General features: G+C 34.0%; 1 protein-coding gene across 1 annotated transcript; it reads right to left on the bottom strand.

Moving 5' to 3' along the window:
* Positions 1–15,591, bottom strand: LOC134530697 (T-complex protein 1 subunit zeta). The gene is made up of 2 exons (XM_063365784.1): positions 13,877–15,591; positions 1–384 (listed from the first exon to the last, which is right to left on the bottom strand). The coding sequence occupies exon 1, from the start codon at positions 15,514–15,516 to the stop codon at positions 13,921–13,923; it is 1,596 nt and encodes a 531-aa protein (XP_063221854.1). The 5' UTR covers positions 15,517–15,591; the 3' UTR covers positions 1–384; positions 13,877–13,920.
* Positions 15,592–18,540: the final 2,949 nt, after the last annotated feature.

Here is an 18,540-nt window from a genome sequence, read left to right as displayed (position 1 = left end):
TTAGATTTACTAATGCAGTATTTTATTATCAACAGTCCATTATTGACAAGTATTACAATAAATTGAACAAAAGCACAGAGTTAAACAGTTATAATTTAGCAAATAAAGATTTTCAAGTAGTAGTAGTAGTATTAGCAATAGACAGTCTCACATTAGCACATTAATTATGGTGCAGTTTAAAGAACACTTGAATATTAACGAAATCACATGTCCATTTATGTCACATATAAGTCACTAATTTCAAAACTAAAGTGTTTGATCAAATTAAAAAAAAAGTGTTTTTATGAAAATGAATGTAAAAGTAGGCCTGTGGCATGGTATTTCAGATTTTCAAGAGTTACATCAGCAGCTCCTACCTTCAGTTGGCTGTTCAAATTTTTAGATCTGAAAAGAAAAAGAAAAAATAACATAACTATATGACAAGTACATACTAATACACAAATTACAGAATTCTTGCGAGTTGTCAGCATGGGAGAGAAAAACACAAGAGGTGAACAGGATATTAGTGTTAATAGAGATAGTATGCAAACGAAATGTGTATCAGTGGGAGTGGCATCTTCCTTCAAATACTACACCCGTTCAGAAGATTTCAACAGTTAGTGCATAAATGCAATGGTGCAGAGTATAATCTTCACAATAAATCATTTAATCCAATCAGCAATGATGTAATAGAATAAAAGGAAGTGATACAAAAATGTTTAAAGAATTAAATAAAGGTTCAAAATGGCTTCTTTCCAAGGATTAATAGCATAAAAGTATGATTTTACCACAAAAGAGAAATAAATGTAACTGACTTTGGATCTAATACTTATCTTAATTAAAAGTGAATATGTTTTAATTGAAACAGTAATTGTGCAAGGAGTAAGGTAAGAAATAAAATTGGGAAAATTTAAAATTTGCTACACAGAATTCGAGCCCAAAGGTTCAGACACACGAACCATGGAAAACCACTGTCAACATTCTATGAAAACGTAACAAATTAACAGGGATGTCTGAAATCAACGAGATTTGTATGCTGAAATGATGCATCTTATTGAACATACTAAATAGAAAAGAAGTTTTACGAGCTATGATGTTAAGATGTTTTGAGAACAATAGATGAGTAATTGGTTATTTGGTTATGCCTGTCCAATCCAAGCAACTTGTGTATTCCAACGTGAAGTATGATTTAAACCTACAACAATGGCGACAAGACTTCTGGTCCTCACTACATGTATGACAGCAGCCACATCTGACAAACTACAAAGTCAAAATTTGCTAGGCTTTTTAGCTAGGATTAAAGCCAAGCTGGTGGAAAATAATATGACGGATAACCACATACTGGTGCTCGACACTGGGTCAGCGTGAATGACAGTTGGTGAGTGCTACTTGAAGCTAACTGCCTTACACAAGGCCTGTTACACAAGGCCAACATCGAGAATACATAATGTAAATGCATAATAAATCCAAGACAGTAGCTTGTGCCACAATGCCCAAAACAGAATCAATGTTCTAAATTTCTGACCTATAGAGGCCGGGGAATCACACTAGGATCACTAGTTACATCTAATCACAACTTTCTTTGTTTCTGCAGATACGCTTGGCTCGGAGACTAGTCACTAAATTCCCATTTAGTAGTCTGTGATTACCCACCGAGCCCAAGCATATCTGTTGAAAACAAAGAAAAAGTTGTGATTTTAACTGTAATTTGTGGAATCTATTTAGTCAATTTCAACACCACAGATGCTACGAAAAAAAAAAAAAAATTTGTTACAATCCAGCCAAGGCTTCTGGAAACGTCAGTATGAAAATTAGCAAGATACTTTTCATGTGTTTGGTGTAGTAGTTAATAAACGAAACTCAATGCCTCATCAAATCTTCAGTTTACAGACACTTTTATTCCACTGCAACTAACTTGCTCCATCTTATTACTCACAACTACTTCAAAATAAGAGTTTTGATATTTTCTTGCAATCACTCTTTCTGCTCTACCTCAGTGAACAAGAATATTATCAGAAACAACTTCTCTTCGAGAGCAAATTGAATAGACAATACCAAAAACACATGAAAAAAATGTTTACAGGGACTATTTGAGCAATGTTTTCCAAAAAAACTTGTTAATAAACATCATAATTTGGATAAGAAATGGTTAACTAAAGGTATTAAAATATCTTGTAAAGATAAACGACAACTTTATGAAAAGAGTAAAATTACTAATGATCTTGGAATAAAGGAATATTATAAGAATTATTCTAAAATATTAAAAAAGGTAATTTATAGAGCAAAAAAATGTATTATGATAAATTATTTTTTTCTAATAACAAAACTAAAACTACTTGGAATATTATAAAAAAATCATACTTCTAATAAAACATTTACTGATATGGAACTTAGTTTGGTCCATAATGGTGTGCAAGTTACTGATCTAAAGGAAATTGTTAATGTTTTTAATAATCATTTTATTTCTGTGGCTGACACTTTAGTTTCTAATAAGATTTCAGATACTGATCCAATGATATTTGTACAAAAAGCCTACCCTAAATATTATTCTACTATTTTTATTAAACAAAGTACACCATTAGAAATATGTGAAGTGACTAATTCTTTGGCTAGTAAGAACTCAGGTGGTTTTGATGAAATTAGTTGTATATTATTAAAAAAAAAATATTAATTTAATTAGTTTACCACTTTTTATCATATTTTTAATTATTCTTCGAAATCTGGTGTTTTTCCCGATCATTTGAAATTTGCTCTTATTAAACCACTTTTTAAAAAGGGTAGTAAGAATCTTATAGATAGTTATAAACCAATAGCACTTCTTTCTTCTTTTGCGAAGTTGTTTGAAAAATTAATGTATAGAAGAATTAATTGCTCACTTTAATATTAATAATATGTTTACAAACATGCAATATGGTTTTAGATCTGGTCTATCTACAAATAAGGCAATTTTCAATTTAACATCTTCTATATTGAAATCTCTTAACGATAAAAAGCACGTAATTGGAATATTTTGCGACTTGACTATGTAAAGCATTTGATTGTGTTAATCATGCAATTCTTTTAGAGAAGATGAGGTATTATGGCATCAGAAATAATGCATATAATTGGTTTAATTCATATCTTAATAACAGATATCAAAATATAATATTAATGATTCAAAATCAGGATTTCCAATATATTCCGATATAGGTTTTATATACAATGGTGTGCCCCAAGGGTCTATTTTAGGACCTTTTCTTTTTTTTAGTTTTTATAAATGACTAGCAGACCCGGCCACGCGTTGCTGTGGCTGAGTGAGATTCAATTTTTTTGGTGGCATTTTACTGAAAATAATAATTAAGTTAGTAAAAATTCAATCAAAATGAGAAAATAAAAAGCAAGCACTTAATACATAGATATTTTTGTAATTTTTATAAACTTATATTATAAAATTTGCAGGAAAGGTAGAATTAATTAAAACTTAAAATTTTTTTTAACATGAAATAAAATTTGATGAACTCTGATTCTCTAGCTAAAATTATTTGTTTTATTATTATATCTGTAGATTGACAGCTGAAGATAGATATCAATAATAGTAAACATGTGAGAATAAAATAAAAAATAATACATAAAAAGCGAGGTTACGTAGTACATTGATCAACGAAAATGTGCACATGTCAGACAGTACAACAGTTGTCTGTAAAAAAAAACTGATTTAAGGCGCCATCTGTTTGAGACTTATGAAACTTACGATTAATAACACCAATCAACATTGATAATCAGTTTATTATTAATTATAAATAATTAAGACCATTAATCAAAATAAAAACTATCCTATCTCTCAAGTTGGAAAAAATTACACATAAATGCCAATTTTCATCAAAATCGGTTGACTTGGTGAAGATTTCACTGGAAACAAACATCAGGACACTGGATTTATATATATTAAGATTTACCTTTAAATCTTAATAGTGAGGCTATCCCGTTTATTTTTGCTGACGACACCAGTATTTTGGTAGCGAGTAAAAATGTAGATGAACTTTCTAATTTAGGTAATAAGACTTTTTATGAACTTTTATATTGGTTTAATTCTAATAAGTTAATATTAAACTTCAGCAAGACACATTTTCTTAAATTTCATACAAAAAATAAACCTAGTTATTCTTTATGTATTGGTAATGATACCAATAAGCTGTCTAATAATAAATCAACTAAATTCTTAGGTACCTATAATCCTGGATGAGGATATTAGTTTGAATGAACATATTAATAATCTTTATAAAAAACTTAGTGCTGAATGTTTCACTCTTCGTTACTTATCCTCCATTTTATCCACTAGAGTGCTTATTCAGGTATATTATGGATATTTTCATTCATTGATGTCATATGGTATTATGAATTGGGCAGTACCAGCAAATAGTAAAATAATTTTTTCACTTCAAAAAAGAGCCGTTAGAATAATTACCAAAACCAAACCATGAGGGTCTTGTTGTCGTTTGTTTTCTAATTTAGGAATATTAACTGTTACTTCTCAGTACATTTTTTCTTCATTAGTTTTTGTTTCAAATAATCCTAATATTTTTCTTAAAAATAATATGGTACATACACATTTTCCTAGAAGTGATATAAATTTACATCAACCTAATTGTAACCTAAAAATTTTCCAGAAAAATGCTGTATTTTGTTGTTTAATAAATTGCCTTCACAATTAAAAAATCTTTTGTTTTGCAAAACCTAAAGAATTTAAATATAAACTCAAGGAATTTGTAAAACCTCATTCTTTTTATTCTTTAGAAGAATTTTATGCCAGTAAAATTACATAGATTATAAGATGATTATTTTATAATTTTTAGCAAAATGTGTTTTAAATATTAGTACTTTTGCGTTATTTTATAAATTTGTTATAAATTTGTTAATTATAATGTCAATTTGTAATTTGTTTTTATAATGTGAAAATTAATTATTTGTTGTAAATAAATTGTAAAATAATTGTATAGGCATGTCCATTACGGTGATGTGCAAAACATGTATACTGTATTTACTGGACAAAATGAAATGAATTCAAATAAAATAAAAACAATACAAGAGAGTGATACATACAAAAAAAAGAGCAGAAAGTGCTGAACACACAACAAATTATAATCTCAATGTCTTTATATAATTCAAAATATGAGGATGTAAATCGTTGTTTTAGAAGCTCAATTATATAATTAAGGAAATTTTTAATTCTAATTCATGATTAAGCTGGTGGAGCAAGTAGGTAATCAATCAACTTGAGCAGAAACACTTCTCTAACAAAAGAAAAGATGCAAATTTTACACAGAAATATGTACCTGGAGCTTGCTGGAAAAGACTAGAAAACTGTGTAGATTTTACCTTGTGTTTGATTTAAAAATGAAACAACTAATGGATAAATCTTCACTGCATTACAATCAGTACTCCCATCGATAGCTAAAGCAAATGGTCCACTTACTAAAGATTCAACAATTTCACTTTTAGTTTCACCAGCCATATACTCCACTAAGGCAGATGTTTTTGTTCTCGCACAGCTGTATTTCTGTGCAATTTTTGAGTCCGGAAACATAGCTCTATACAAATTACCGGAATGATCGGCTACTGCTATAGGTAAATTGTGTTCTACCAGCAAACTTGTAAACAATAACTCTGCGTTTGTTACTTTCGTTTCTTCAGATGTAGCGAAAAACGACGATATAGATTTATTGCTCGTCACGGCTTTAAAATGTTCTGCATGTTTCTTTGATTCAATATGCCGTCTACAGTCATCCCTTCCACCATGTGCAATCGAAAAGTCACACGTGCATACATTACAAAACGCGTGGCGTTCCGAAACATTTTAAAATGACAAGCATGGCCATTCTTTTGAATAGTTTGGTCAAAAGTTCTGAAGAATAACGTTCTCTTTTTTTGCCCCAGATACACATTGTTCTGTCACACGCTTCATTTCTACAACCGGTACTGAAGAACACAACACTATCGAACAACATAAAAAGGTTTCACGTCTGTAGACACGACATAAACACATTGATGAAAAAAATGGCTTTCAAGAAAGTAAATAAAACAACACAGGTTAGCCAAAGTACCGTACAAAAATTATCGTGATAAAAGTAGCTAACAAACGATAAGTCCGAGAATATGCACTAGTTGTATCGTACAAAGGACGTAATACCATACAATTTATGGTAAATCTGTATTGTACGGATTAGCGCCAAAAAAAATCGTACAAATATGAAATAACTTTCATTATATGCTATCTTACGTCCTCTTTTCAGAACCGCCTGCGGAGATAAAAAATTCCAATTACTTTTGGAGATATCAAATTTTTTAATATTCATTTTTTGGCGATTTTTTTTAAAAAAAAATTTAAAAATCCGAAAATACCTTTATTCTGTGCTCTTTAACTTCCTCTTTTCATTAAACCCGGCGGAGATCAGAAATTCCAAATACTTTAGGAGATATTGAATTTTTTAATTTCCTTTTGTGCACTGCTGCGGCGTTGAGCGGGAAGCCTACGATTCACACATCTTTCTAGACATACCCGAATACTCACGTTGGCAAGCCTTCTTTTCTTAAAATTAGCAAGAAGTAATTAAAAATACTTTAAAACATTGTATATGGTTGGTTATATTAGGTAAGTATAGCTACATTAAAAAAACTGTAAAATCATTTTATGGTTGCTTAGCAAATAACATTTTAATATGTAGCTATCCAGCACTAGGAAACCGTTTACATGATTTCACAGTATTTTTAATGTAGCTATCCTTACCAAATCAACCATCCACAATGTTTTGAAGTATTTATAATGTAGCTAACAACCTAACTGACCATTAGTTTTCATGAGTTGCATATTTATTTACAATAAACAAAAAAAAAACAAAAAACCGAAGATGCACGATCGGGCGTTTGCCTCTCGTCTGTTGAAAGGCTTGCCAACGTGAGTATTCGGGTATGTCCAGAAGGATGAGTGAATCGTAGGCTTCCCGCGTTTCACCATTGTTGCTTGTTTACAAGAATGATTTTTTTTTTTTTTTCGCGACGTAGTTGAACGACTACATCACGTAAAAAGAAAATTACGTGAGTTCCTACTGTTCATCCTTTTTCCCGGTTTGTTAGGTCAGGTCAGCTACATTATAAATACTTTAAAACTAAACAACCATTAAAATTAATTTTTATTATTTTTAATGACCGTTCAGTTTCAAAGTATTTATACTGTAGCTGACCTGACCTAATCTACCTTTATCCCGTTTTGTTAGGTCAGGTCAGTTACATTATAAATACTTAAAACTATACAAGTAAAATTAATTGATATTATTATTAATTTCCGTTTATTTTGAAGTATTTATCATGTAACTAACCTTACCTAATGGAAAATTTCTGTTATTTAGGCATTCACGCACACACGGCAAAATATAAAATGGCGTCTGTTGAATGATTACATAGGGCTTGTATTGCAAAATAAGAACGGCGATATCTCCAAAAGTAATTGGAATTTTTAATCTCCGCAGGCAGTTTTGAAAATAGGACGTAAAAGAGCATATAATGAAAGTTATTTCATATTTGTACGATTTTTTTTGGCGCTAATCCGTACAATACAGATTTACCCAATTTATATTACAAAACACAAGAATTAATCTACTTATTTCGACAGTACATACGCACATTTATTAGTTTCGTTATCTGCGCAATCACGTGATGTATTCGAACTACGTTCACGAAACACGCACATCAGAAACGGAATTTTTTTTCCGTTACCATGCAGCACAAAGCCTCGTTTCCGTAATAAACCAGCGATGTTCCGTAATTCCGTGTTGAATCCGTAATAATTACGGAAAATCCGTAATGGTTGGCAGCTCTGCGGAAATATACATGACAAAAAATTCCCTGTTTTAAAAAAAAATTCCCTGACATTTCCCTGATAATTCCCGATCAACGTGATTTCCCTGATAAATCCCGGTTTTCCCGGTGAGTGGCCACCCTGTACTTTGGATTCCAAGCCAGAAATTAAAGTAATGTTTGATTTTGAAAGCTAAATACATATTTATTAAATATATCAAAACCCTCTTGACCATTTCTTCATCATACACGAACTTAAAAATTCCATTGGCCATACCTAGCTGCGTAGGTACCATATTTTCAGAAAACTTAATGGTTAGAAAGTTAACATCGGACAGTCACACATATACATACAAATGCTGATCACTTTAGATGTTACATGCACTTTGTTTTGCTCGGTTGATAAGAAGGTACCTAACCAACGAAGGTAACACAGGCGACTTCTTGTATACGAATGTGCAACTCCTTGTGTACACATAAACATTCGACAAACTTATGCAGTATGGCCGCCAAGTATGCTAGCTACCCATTACCCATAGCAAACCCAATATAAGGGACTTGTGGTAATTCCTGATATTGGTATTTTTTTAAAGGAATTTTTTTATACATCGTAAATAATTTTATTTTCACTATCTAGAAAGTTTTAGAGTATGCAAGTTAAAACCATGTCAAATGCTTCAAACACAACTATACTAAAAATATTATTGGTAAATATGTAGTTCAGCGGTATTTGCGAAAAAAAATATTAAAAATCCAAAAATACCTTTACTAGACGCTCTTCAACTTCCTCTTTTCATTAAAAGCGGCGGAGGTAAGAAATTCCAAATACTTTAGGAGATATCAAATTTTTAAATTTCATCATATGTAGTTGAGCGGTATTTGCGAAAAAAAATGTTTAAAGTCTGAAAATACCTTTATTAGATGCTCTTCAACTTCCTCTTTTCATTAAAAGCGGCAGAGATACGAAATTCCAAATACTTTAGGAGATATCGCCATTCTTATTTTGCATACAAGACCTGTGTTTATCATTCGACCGTCGCCATTTTTTTATTTTGCCGTGTGTTTGTGAATGCCTAATTAATGAAAATGGTTGATTAGGTCAGGTCAGTTACATTATAAATACTTTGAAACTAAGCGTACATTAGAAATAATATGAAATTATTTCAATGGTTCTTTAGTTTTAAAGTATTTATAATGTAACTGACCTGACCTAACAAACCAGGACAAAAGATGAACAGAAACAACTCACGTAACATTTTTTTGTTACTTATTACTTGCGCAGCAATAAAAAATAAGACTTTAAAATTAGAAACGTTAAAACTCGCCTAAGTTGGAGGCGGTAATTAAACACCGTTTTAAACAATAAATGAAGTAAATAATCACATATTGGTTAATTTGAATTCTGGCCTATCACTAACAATCACGTGACATCATTATCCAATAAAAAAATAGATGCTCGTAAACAAGAAACAATGGTGAAAGCCACATGAACGCACTGCTATAATTGTGATGAATTTAAAAATTCGATATCTCCTAAAGTATTTGTAATTTATTATCTCCGCCGCTTTTAATGAAAAGAGGAAGTTGAAGAGCATCTAATAAAGGTATTTTCGGATTTTTAACATTTTTTTTCGCAAATACCGCTCAACTACATTTGATGAAATTTAAAAATTTGATATCTCCTAAAGTATTTGGAATTTATTACCTCCGCCGCTTTTATTGAAAAGAGGAAGTTAAAGAGCATAGAATTTAAGTATTTTCAGATTTTTAACATTTTCTTTCGCAAATACCGCCCAACTACATATTAATTTACCATATTTTCATTTAAGTACCTTAACAAAATGCTAAGTAAATATGTAGAGTAGCGGTATATGCGAAAAAAATGCTAAAAATCCGAAAATACTTTTATTATATGCTCTTTCACTTCCTCTTTTCAAAACAATCGGCGGAGATAAGAAATTCCAAATACTTTAGGAGATATCGAATTTTTTAATTTTCATAGTTCGGCGATATTTGTTAAAAAAATTTAAAAATTCCGAAAATACTTTTATTCTATACTCTTTAACTTCCTCTTTTCATTAAACCCGGCAGAGATAAGAAATTCCAAATACTTTAGGAGATATCAAATTTTTAAATTTTCATCACAATACCTGTGCATTCATGCGGCAACCGAAGTTTCTTGTTTACGAGTATGTTTTTTTTTTCGCGACATAGGTGAACGACTACATCATTTTCTACTAATGGCAAAGGAATTGTACCCGCCTCTAACTTAGGTGAGTTTTTAACGTTTCAAATTTTAATGTTTTATTTTTGTTATTTGGATTTGTTGCGCAAGTAATGAGTAAAAAAAAAAAAATTACGTCAGTTCATACTGTTCATCCTTTATCCCGGTTTGTTTGGTTAGGTCAGTTACATTATAAATACTTTAAAATAAACAACCATTGAAATGAAGTCACATTATTTTTAATGTCCGCTTAGTTTGAAAGTATTTTTAATGTAACTGACCTGACCTAATAGACCATTTTATTAATTACGCATTCACGAACACACGGAAAAATAACAAAAATGGCGACGGTCGAATGGTTGCACAGGTCTTGTATTGCAAAATTAAAAAATTCCATATCTCCTAAGTATTTGGAATTTCTTATCTCCGCCGGTTGTTTTGAAAAGAGGAAGTGAAAGAGCATATAATAAAAGTATTTTCAGATTTTTAGCATTTTTTTCGCATATACCGTTACTCTACATATTTACCAAATGCTATTTACAATATTGAAATGTTTGGTTAAAGTCATGTCAGCCAGGGCGAAATTGTTAAAAAAATTAAAATTCTTGCAAAAGTGCAATTTCTATATTTCATTAATCTTAAAAACTTGCCAGTTGTGATGGGCTTTGCATTCAAGAAAAATTAGGTAAATATTTACTTGGGCGGTATTTCCGAAAAAAAAATGTTAAAAATCCGAAAATACCTTTATTTTATGCTCTTCAACTTCCTCTTTTCATTAAAAGTGGCGGAGGTAAAAAATTCCAAATACGTTAGGAGATATCAAATTTTTAAATTTCATCATTAGAGTTGAGCGGTATTTGCAAAAAAAAAATGTTAAAAATCCGAAAATACCTTTATGATATGCTCTTCAACTTCCTCTTTTCATTAAAAGCGGCGGAGATAAGAAATTCCAAATACTTTAGGAGATATCGAATTTTTTAATTTTGCAATACAAGACCTGTGGAACCATTCGAGCGGCGCCATTTTTGTTATTTTGCCGTGTGTTCGTGAGACGTGAATACGTGAATCGTGAATGCGTAATTAATAAAATGGTTGATTAGGTCTGGTGAGTTACATTATTAATACTTTCAAACTAAGCCGACATTAAAAATTATTTTGTGAATTAATTTTAATGGCTGTTTAGTTTTAAAATATTTATAATGTAACTGACCTGACCAAACAAACCCGGACAAAGGGTGAACAGTAAACTAAAATGGTCGATTAGGTCAGGTCAGTTACATTATAAATACTTTCAAACTAAGGTGATATTAAAAATAATGTGAATTAATTTTAATTATTCCTTAGTTTTAAATTATTTATAATGTAACTGACCTTACCTAACAAACCCGTAACAAAGGATGTACAGTAACAACTGAGGTAAATTTTTTTGTTACTTATTACTTGCGCAACAATATCAAAATAACAAATAAGACTTTAAAATTAGAAACGTTAAAAACTCACCTAAGTTGGAGGCGGTAATTAAACACCGTTTTAAACAATAATTGAACTAAATAATCACGTATTAGTTAATTTGAATTCTGGCCTATCACGAACAATCACGTGACATCATTATCCAATAAAAAAAAAATACTCGTACGTAAACAAGTAACAATGATCCACGCACGCCACAGGAATGCGCTGGTTTTGTGCTGAAATTTAAAAATTCGATATCTCCTAAAGTATTTGGACTTTCTAATCTCCGCCGCTTTTAATGAAAAGAGGAAGTTGAAGAGCATATAATAAAGGTATTTTCGGATTTTTAACATTTTTTTTCGCAAATACCGCTCAACTACATATGAAGAAATTTAAAAATTTGATATCTCCTAAAGTATTTGGAATTTCTAATCTCCGCCGCTTTTAATGAAAAGAGGAAGTTGAAGAGCATTATATAAAGGTATTTTCGGATTTTTAACATTTTTTGTTTGGAAATACCGCCCAAGTAAATATTTACCAAAATTATGCAGTTTCATAAATCAAACACTAAAAAAAATTGCTTTAAAATTTTTGGTAATTTTTTTGAGTAGGCCTTTGTGCTTTGCTGATAAATAAAAATAAAATTGACTAAATTATAAGAGTTCCTGGTTTTCTGTAGTAGCCAAATTGGTTTTCTTTTTCAAGTGAATATTGTTCAATATTCTTTGATATTCACTTGAAATGGAAAACCCATTAGGGTGGAAAAAAGTTTTGGCCCCAATAGTAATGTAACTTACATTAAAAATCTCAGTCTTTTTGAGAACAGTCTTGGGCACACTTTATTCCTACAAATCTCTGGAGAACTACAGGATCAAGTTGCAGTTAGTATCAACAAAACAGTAGGAAGGAGACAATAGGAAGAGATATATCTAGTTGAAAACTGTCTCATTTATGCTATTAAAACACACAGTGGTAAATATGTAGTTGAGCGGTATTTGCGAAAAAAAATGTTAAAAATCCGAAAATACCTTTATTGTATGCTCTTAAACTTCCTCTTATCATTAAAAGTGGCGGAGGTAAGAAATTTCAAATACTTTAGGAGATATCAAATTTTTAAATTTCATCATATGTAGTTCAGCAGTATTTGCGAATAAAAATGTTAAAAATCCGAAAATACCATTATTATATGCTCTTCAACTTCCTCTTTTCATTAATATCGCCGTTCTTATTTTGCTATACAAGACCTGTGTAATCATTTGACAGTCACAATTTTTTTCATTGCTGTGTTTGTGAATGCCTAATTAATGAAAATGGTCGATTAGGTCAGGTCAGTTACATTATAAATACTTTGAAACAAAGCGTACATTAATAATAATATGAATTAATTTCAATGGTTCTTTAGTTTTAAAGTATTTATAATGTAACTGACCTGACCTAACAAATCGGGACAAAGGATGAACAGTAACAACTCACGTAAAATTTTTTTGTTACTTATTACTTGCGCACAATATCCAAATAACAAATAAGTCTTAAAAATTAGAAACGTTAAAAACTCACCTAAGTTGGAGGCAGTAATTAAACACTGTATTAAACAAAACATGAACTAAATAATCACGTATTGGTTCATTTGAATTCTGGCCTATCACGAACAAACACGTGACATCATTATCCAATTAAAAAAAAAAAAAATACTCGTAAACAGGAAACAATGGTCAACGCCACATGAATGCACTGGTATTGTGATGAAATTTAAAAATTCGATATCTCCTAAAGTATTTGGAATTTCTCATGTCCGCCGCTTTTAATGAAAAGAAGTTGAAGAGCATATAATAAAGGTATTTTCGGATTTTTAACATTTTTTTTCGCAAATACCGCTCAACTACATATTTACCCACATAGTAGCAGCCATGTCAGTGCATAGTCAACCTATAAACAGTAAATTCTCAGAATCCAGAGGAAATTTTCAAATGCTGTTTTCAGGGTAAAAAGAAAAGGAAGGTCTGCAGTGTTTAGAAAGAACATAACTTTTGGAATTCTGTTAAATATTTTTACAGACAAGCTGTGACACAATTTATCTAAAATTATAAAAATGTTAATTTTCATTTCATTTAATGTTCCTGTTAAATAATATTGGGATATTTTATGTAGCGTACTGTTTTTAACAGTTGGTTAAGTTCGGTTCACAACAATTAAAATACTAAAAAATGACTTGAATGGTTATGGGCTAGGTTGGTTTTATTTAAAATGCAAAAAATGGTGTGATCAACTGGCTAGGTTATAAAACTTAACAGTATACTTAATACTTAGGCTTATAATACTTAACAGCATTTTTATGGTAAGTATTACTCTTTTCAGAAGAGAATTTATAAATTTACCTTAATTAAAACATACCTTGAAACTTCTAGATTCTGTCTTGTATGGTGAAATGCCACATCTTATCCTTTCAGGGATGACATGCCAGCTCTCATTATCTCATCCACAAGAAGCAAATTGCTGGCAATAACAGAGCAGGAGCTGATAATCTGACGCTTCACTAGGTAGTTATCCAGAATGCCAGCATCAACAGGTTTCAAGGCTTCTCCAGTGTTCACATCCAAGCCCACTGGATCACTGGTTTCACGACTCTCTTCTTGTAGTTTTACAATGGTTTCTTGGATATCAAAGCCACTATTAACAGCTAGTGTTTTAGGGATGACAAGCAAGGCTTCTGCATAAGCTTGGACTCCAAGACGGGCCTTCCCTTTCACTTCGTCTTTGTACTTGGCAAGTTCTTGGGCAGCTGCTATCTCAAAAGCCCCAGCACCTGGCACCACACATTTATCAACAATCGCATTCATTATGGCTCTCAAGCCATCCCTGATGGCATCCTTTATTTGGTTCAGTGTGTGCTTATTTGGACCCTTTACCAAAATAGTAACACTATGAGGGTTCTTACAATCTTCTACAAAGGTGTACTTGTTCTCTCCTAAAACGTGTTCGTACACAAGACCTGCATAGCCCAAGTCATCTTCAGTTAAATCATCAACGCTATTCATGGCAGAACCTCCACATGCAAGAGTAAGGCGTTCCATATTCCTGCGCTTGGCACGTCGTAGAGCAATAATACCTTCTTTAGCAAGCATGTCTAGTGACATTGGATCAATTCCTTTTTGATTTATGACAACAAAATTCTTGTCTGTGTTGTCACACAGTTTCTTCTTCAACTCAATTACTTTCTTAACTTTATTTTCAATGAATTCACGCTCTGCTAAAACAAGTTTTTCCCGTTCCTCCGCAGACTTGTAAAAAAATCCAGAGTTTACTTCACTTTTTTCATACTCCATGCTCACATTACATGTAAGTATGTATGCATTTTCAACACGTTTCGGCATATCAGGATGTCTACTGCCATGATCCAATACCAAACCACGTACCAAGGTTGTTTCGCTTGCAGTCTTGTGCTGCATTTCCATTAATTCCACCATATGAAGATCTAATTGTTTCCCTTCCTGGCGGATGGCAAGTACTGCGTCCACACATATATCAGCAAGCAAATCCGTGAGCTGGTGGTGCAGCTTCGTCTGAAGTGAAGTGCGGGCAACGTTCAGCAACACTTCACGTTCCAGTTCAACTGGGATTTTCATTTTATCCAAAACTTCTAAAACTTTGCGACGAGCCAAGTCGAAGCCTTCGGTTATAACACGTGGGTGTAAACCTTCAGCGATGAACATATCTGCTTGTTTCAACAACTCTCCAATTATCAAAACCGTAGAAGTAGTACCATCACCTGTCATATCGTCCTGTGCTGTAGAAGCTCGAGCAATAAGCGATGCTGTTGGGTGCTGTATTTGCATTTCATGAAGAAGCACATTGCCATCTTTGGTTATCTTGATGTCACCTGCGCCGGATACAAGCATTTTCATCGTTCCTTTCGGACCTAAATTAGTTCTCATTACCTCTTGAATACCCTTTGCAGCAGAAATATTTATTGCTAGAGCTTGAGCAGCTCTAGCAAATTCTGCTTTTGGATTTAACAAACTTATTGCAGCCATCGTTCTTACAATTTATTCGTTCTCGCCTTGGCGTTAGCGTTCCAAAACGTTCCACAAAATCACCATAGATAAAGAATAAATATGGGAGTCAATAACAAAACACCAAGAAACAAAATCAAAATATCATAGAGTTTAAAACTAGTAAATATTATCACTTTCTCTGACTAAAGGAAACATTTGAATAATTTAAAACAATTTTAATATCATACGCAAAAGCTACAATTGGTATTCCAATACAACAGTTCTAATCAATCTTCCCCATTGCTAATATCATTCAAGAACATATTATTAGCGTTTTCACATCATGGTCATATGAACATAGAGTTAAGAACTGTCACGACAAGGAATCCTGTAAAGTCACTTATTAACCTTGACATCACAACATTTGCAAAAATGGTATTAGATAACATGTGATTAAAATATGTATGAATTAGATTCCATTGTTGAAAACAGCAACTTTTATAACAATTAAAAGTAGTTCAAGCCGGCATTACAAGACAAAAAAAAACAGAGTTTATGTGTTCAGTATGCCACTTCAGTACCCTAACAGTATTCCTAGTAAACAAACCTGCTCCCAATCCCTTAAATAGGACATGATTAGTCCCTTATTTTTATGGAAATTAGTTTGGAGGCCTATATATGACCTATATGTTGCCCAGCCTTTTGCACATGCACAAAACATACTTATTCGGTGATTTTGTCCAGATTGCGGATACGCATCTGGCCGGATTACCTCATATATCTTCACTTTCGTAAACATCGAGGGACATACCAAACGTATTAATGTCCCAAATGAAACTTTATGATAGCGAAACTAACTTGATATACATTTCTATACTTTAATGGTCAAAACAAGAAAATGGTAAGTAGCAATTATGAAATCCAAAAGAGAACTTTTTTCTTTCAAATTTTATAAAATGTTATTACTCATTTATGAACACCATACAAATTAAACACCAAACAAATTAAATATAATTCAATTGAGTAGGTAGTGGCAAATTTCGATTTCACTAGTTTGACGCCGCCCGTCGGTGCTCCCTCTGAGAGCACAGGCCGTTATGTGTCCTCAGCACCTGATCAAGACAAATGTAAAGAACATGCCCATGCGTGCCAGGGGGAGAGTGAATTAGGGCAGTGCATCGAACGGCGTGACGCTAGTCACAGCTGGCTGTGTTGCGCGAGCGCATGGCCGGGTGTGGCAATGCGCAATCTGAACATAATGCACATGCAATTATTATTAAGAGAATTAACTAAAACTTTTTATTTATTTAATATTCATAAATAATTAATTCATTTTGATGTAAATGCTTTTGTGTCACAAAACTGGCTGTCACCATCTTCCCGCGCTCCGTAACTTTCCACGGGAAGTCGAGCCCTCCCTGGCTGGGTTGCCAGGGAGAGTCGTCACTCGCCATCCAGCACTCATCAGGGATGGCAGCTCCGCACATGTGGATCCTTCACTTCTCGCACCAAAACCAGCATGTAGCTTCCATAGGTAAAAATCTAAATCCATTTTCATCCGCTCCACGGCCGGCACTACATCGACTGTGCGAAGTGTCGCGCGGTCCATAACTAAGTGTGTGGGGTTCAGTCATGAGCTGTTTCCCTTAATAAGTAATTCTTATCGTTTTTGTGCAGCACGCCGATGTGCCCACGCTTCACACCATAATTCCTTCGTCAGGAGATTTGTACTTTGCCCACGCGGGGCCCCATTGTGCCAAACGCGAACAGTGACTTACTAACGATTCAGTTCCTGGGACGTGCCGCGGTCGCTAGCGAGTTTCCGTGCCCCGGTACTGCCACGCCCGCGCCCAGCATTACGTGGCTCCACGCCACTACGAGGATGGACTCTCGGTAATTATGTTAATTTAATCTGGGCAGTGTTCCTGTATCAGGTTTGACGCCGCCGTCAGTGCTCCCTCTGAGAGCACAGGCCGTCATGTGTCCTCAACACCTGATCAGTGCCGCGCCTCGAACGCGCCCGTGCGTGCAACATAGTGCAGTGCCCCGAACGGCGTGACGTCAGTCACGGCCCCCTACGTGTGCAAAGCGCCCGGCCGGGTGTGGCACTGCGCAACTAAATAATTTGTTCATGCATTTGATAAGATAAACAAAAACTAATACTTGTAAAATAACTAATAATTAATGTTAATTTAATAATCATTTTGTAAACTGGGATAATTCACAAAACTGGCCGAAATCATCTTCCCGCGCTCCGCAGTTTCCCGCGGAATTTTCCCCCTCCCTGGCCACGGCGGCCAGGGAGGTTAGTCAGTCGCCATCCAGCACACGCCCGGGCCGGCAGCCCACGCACGGGGAGCCCTCAATTTTCGCGCCAACATCACCAGTCACTGCAATAGGTAATTATAGCCAAATCGTTTAAATTCAGCTCCCCGGTCGGCCCGAATCGGCCGTTCGAGACTCCGCGCGGCTCTTTAATAAAATATGCAGTCCGACACCGGACTTTTCGTGTACTACGTAAGTGATTAGGTGACCCATCGTGGCACCCGTGCTTCACGCTAGTGAAATCCCACATCAGGAATTAGTTCATCGCCCCCGCAGGGCGGCACTGCGCCAAATGCGAATTTAAACTTTCAGACGAGTCATTAAGTGGGACGTGCCACGGTCACGTGTGTGATATCCTGCAGGATTCCACCGCGCCTGTACCCAGCGTAACGTGGCCCTCGCCACCTCGCGGAGTAGCCGCAATTAGTTAACCAACTGAGTGGAACACTTTATCTAGACCCGAACCCGGGACTAATCACAGTGACTATTGTGTAGTGTTTTGTATCAAGTAATTTTGTATGACCAGTCGCCCACGCATTTCACGTTGCGTTCCGCAGACTTTCACGTAGGTAGGAACAGACTTACCGTTCGCCCGAGCATCCCACTCGCAACTCGCCGGGAACAACCCCTATCAACGTACTTGCCACCGGGTTACCGTGTGGCCGTAACAAGTCCGCCAATAGAGGGTGGCATGCGTGGAGCTTAGGTCGACGATGAAGCGGCCAGTTACGTGAGCGT

Source organism: Bacillus rossius, chromosome 3 (assembly GCF_032445375.1).
Source record: "Bacillus rossius redtenbacheri isolate Brsri chromosome 3, Brsri_v3, whole genome shotgun sequence".
Taxonomy (NCBI): Eukaryota; Metazoa; Arthropoda; class Insecta; order Phasmatodea; family Bacillidae; genus Bacillus; species Bacillus rossius.
The sequence above is the reverse complement of the archived record's forward strand: the minus strand, read 5'-3'. Positions and strand labels throughout refer to the sequence as shown.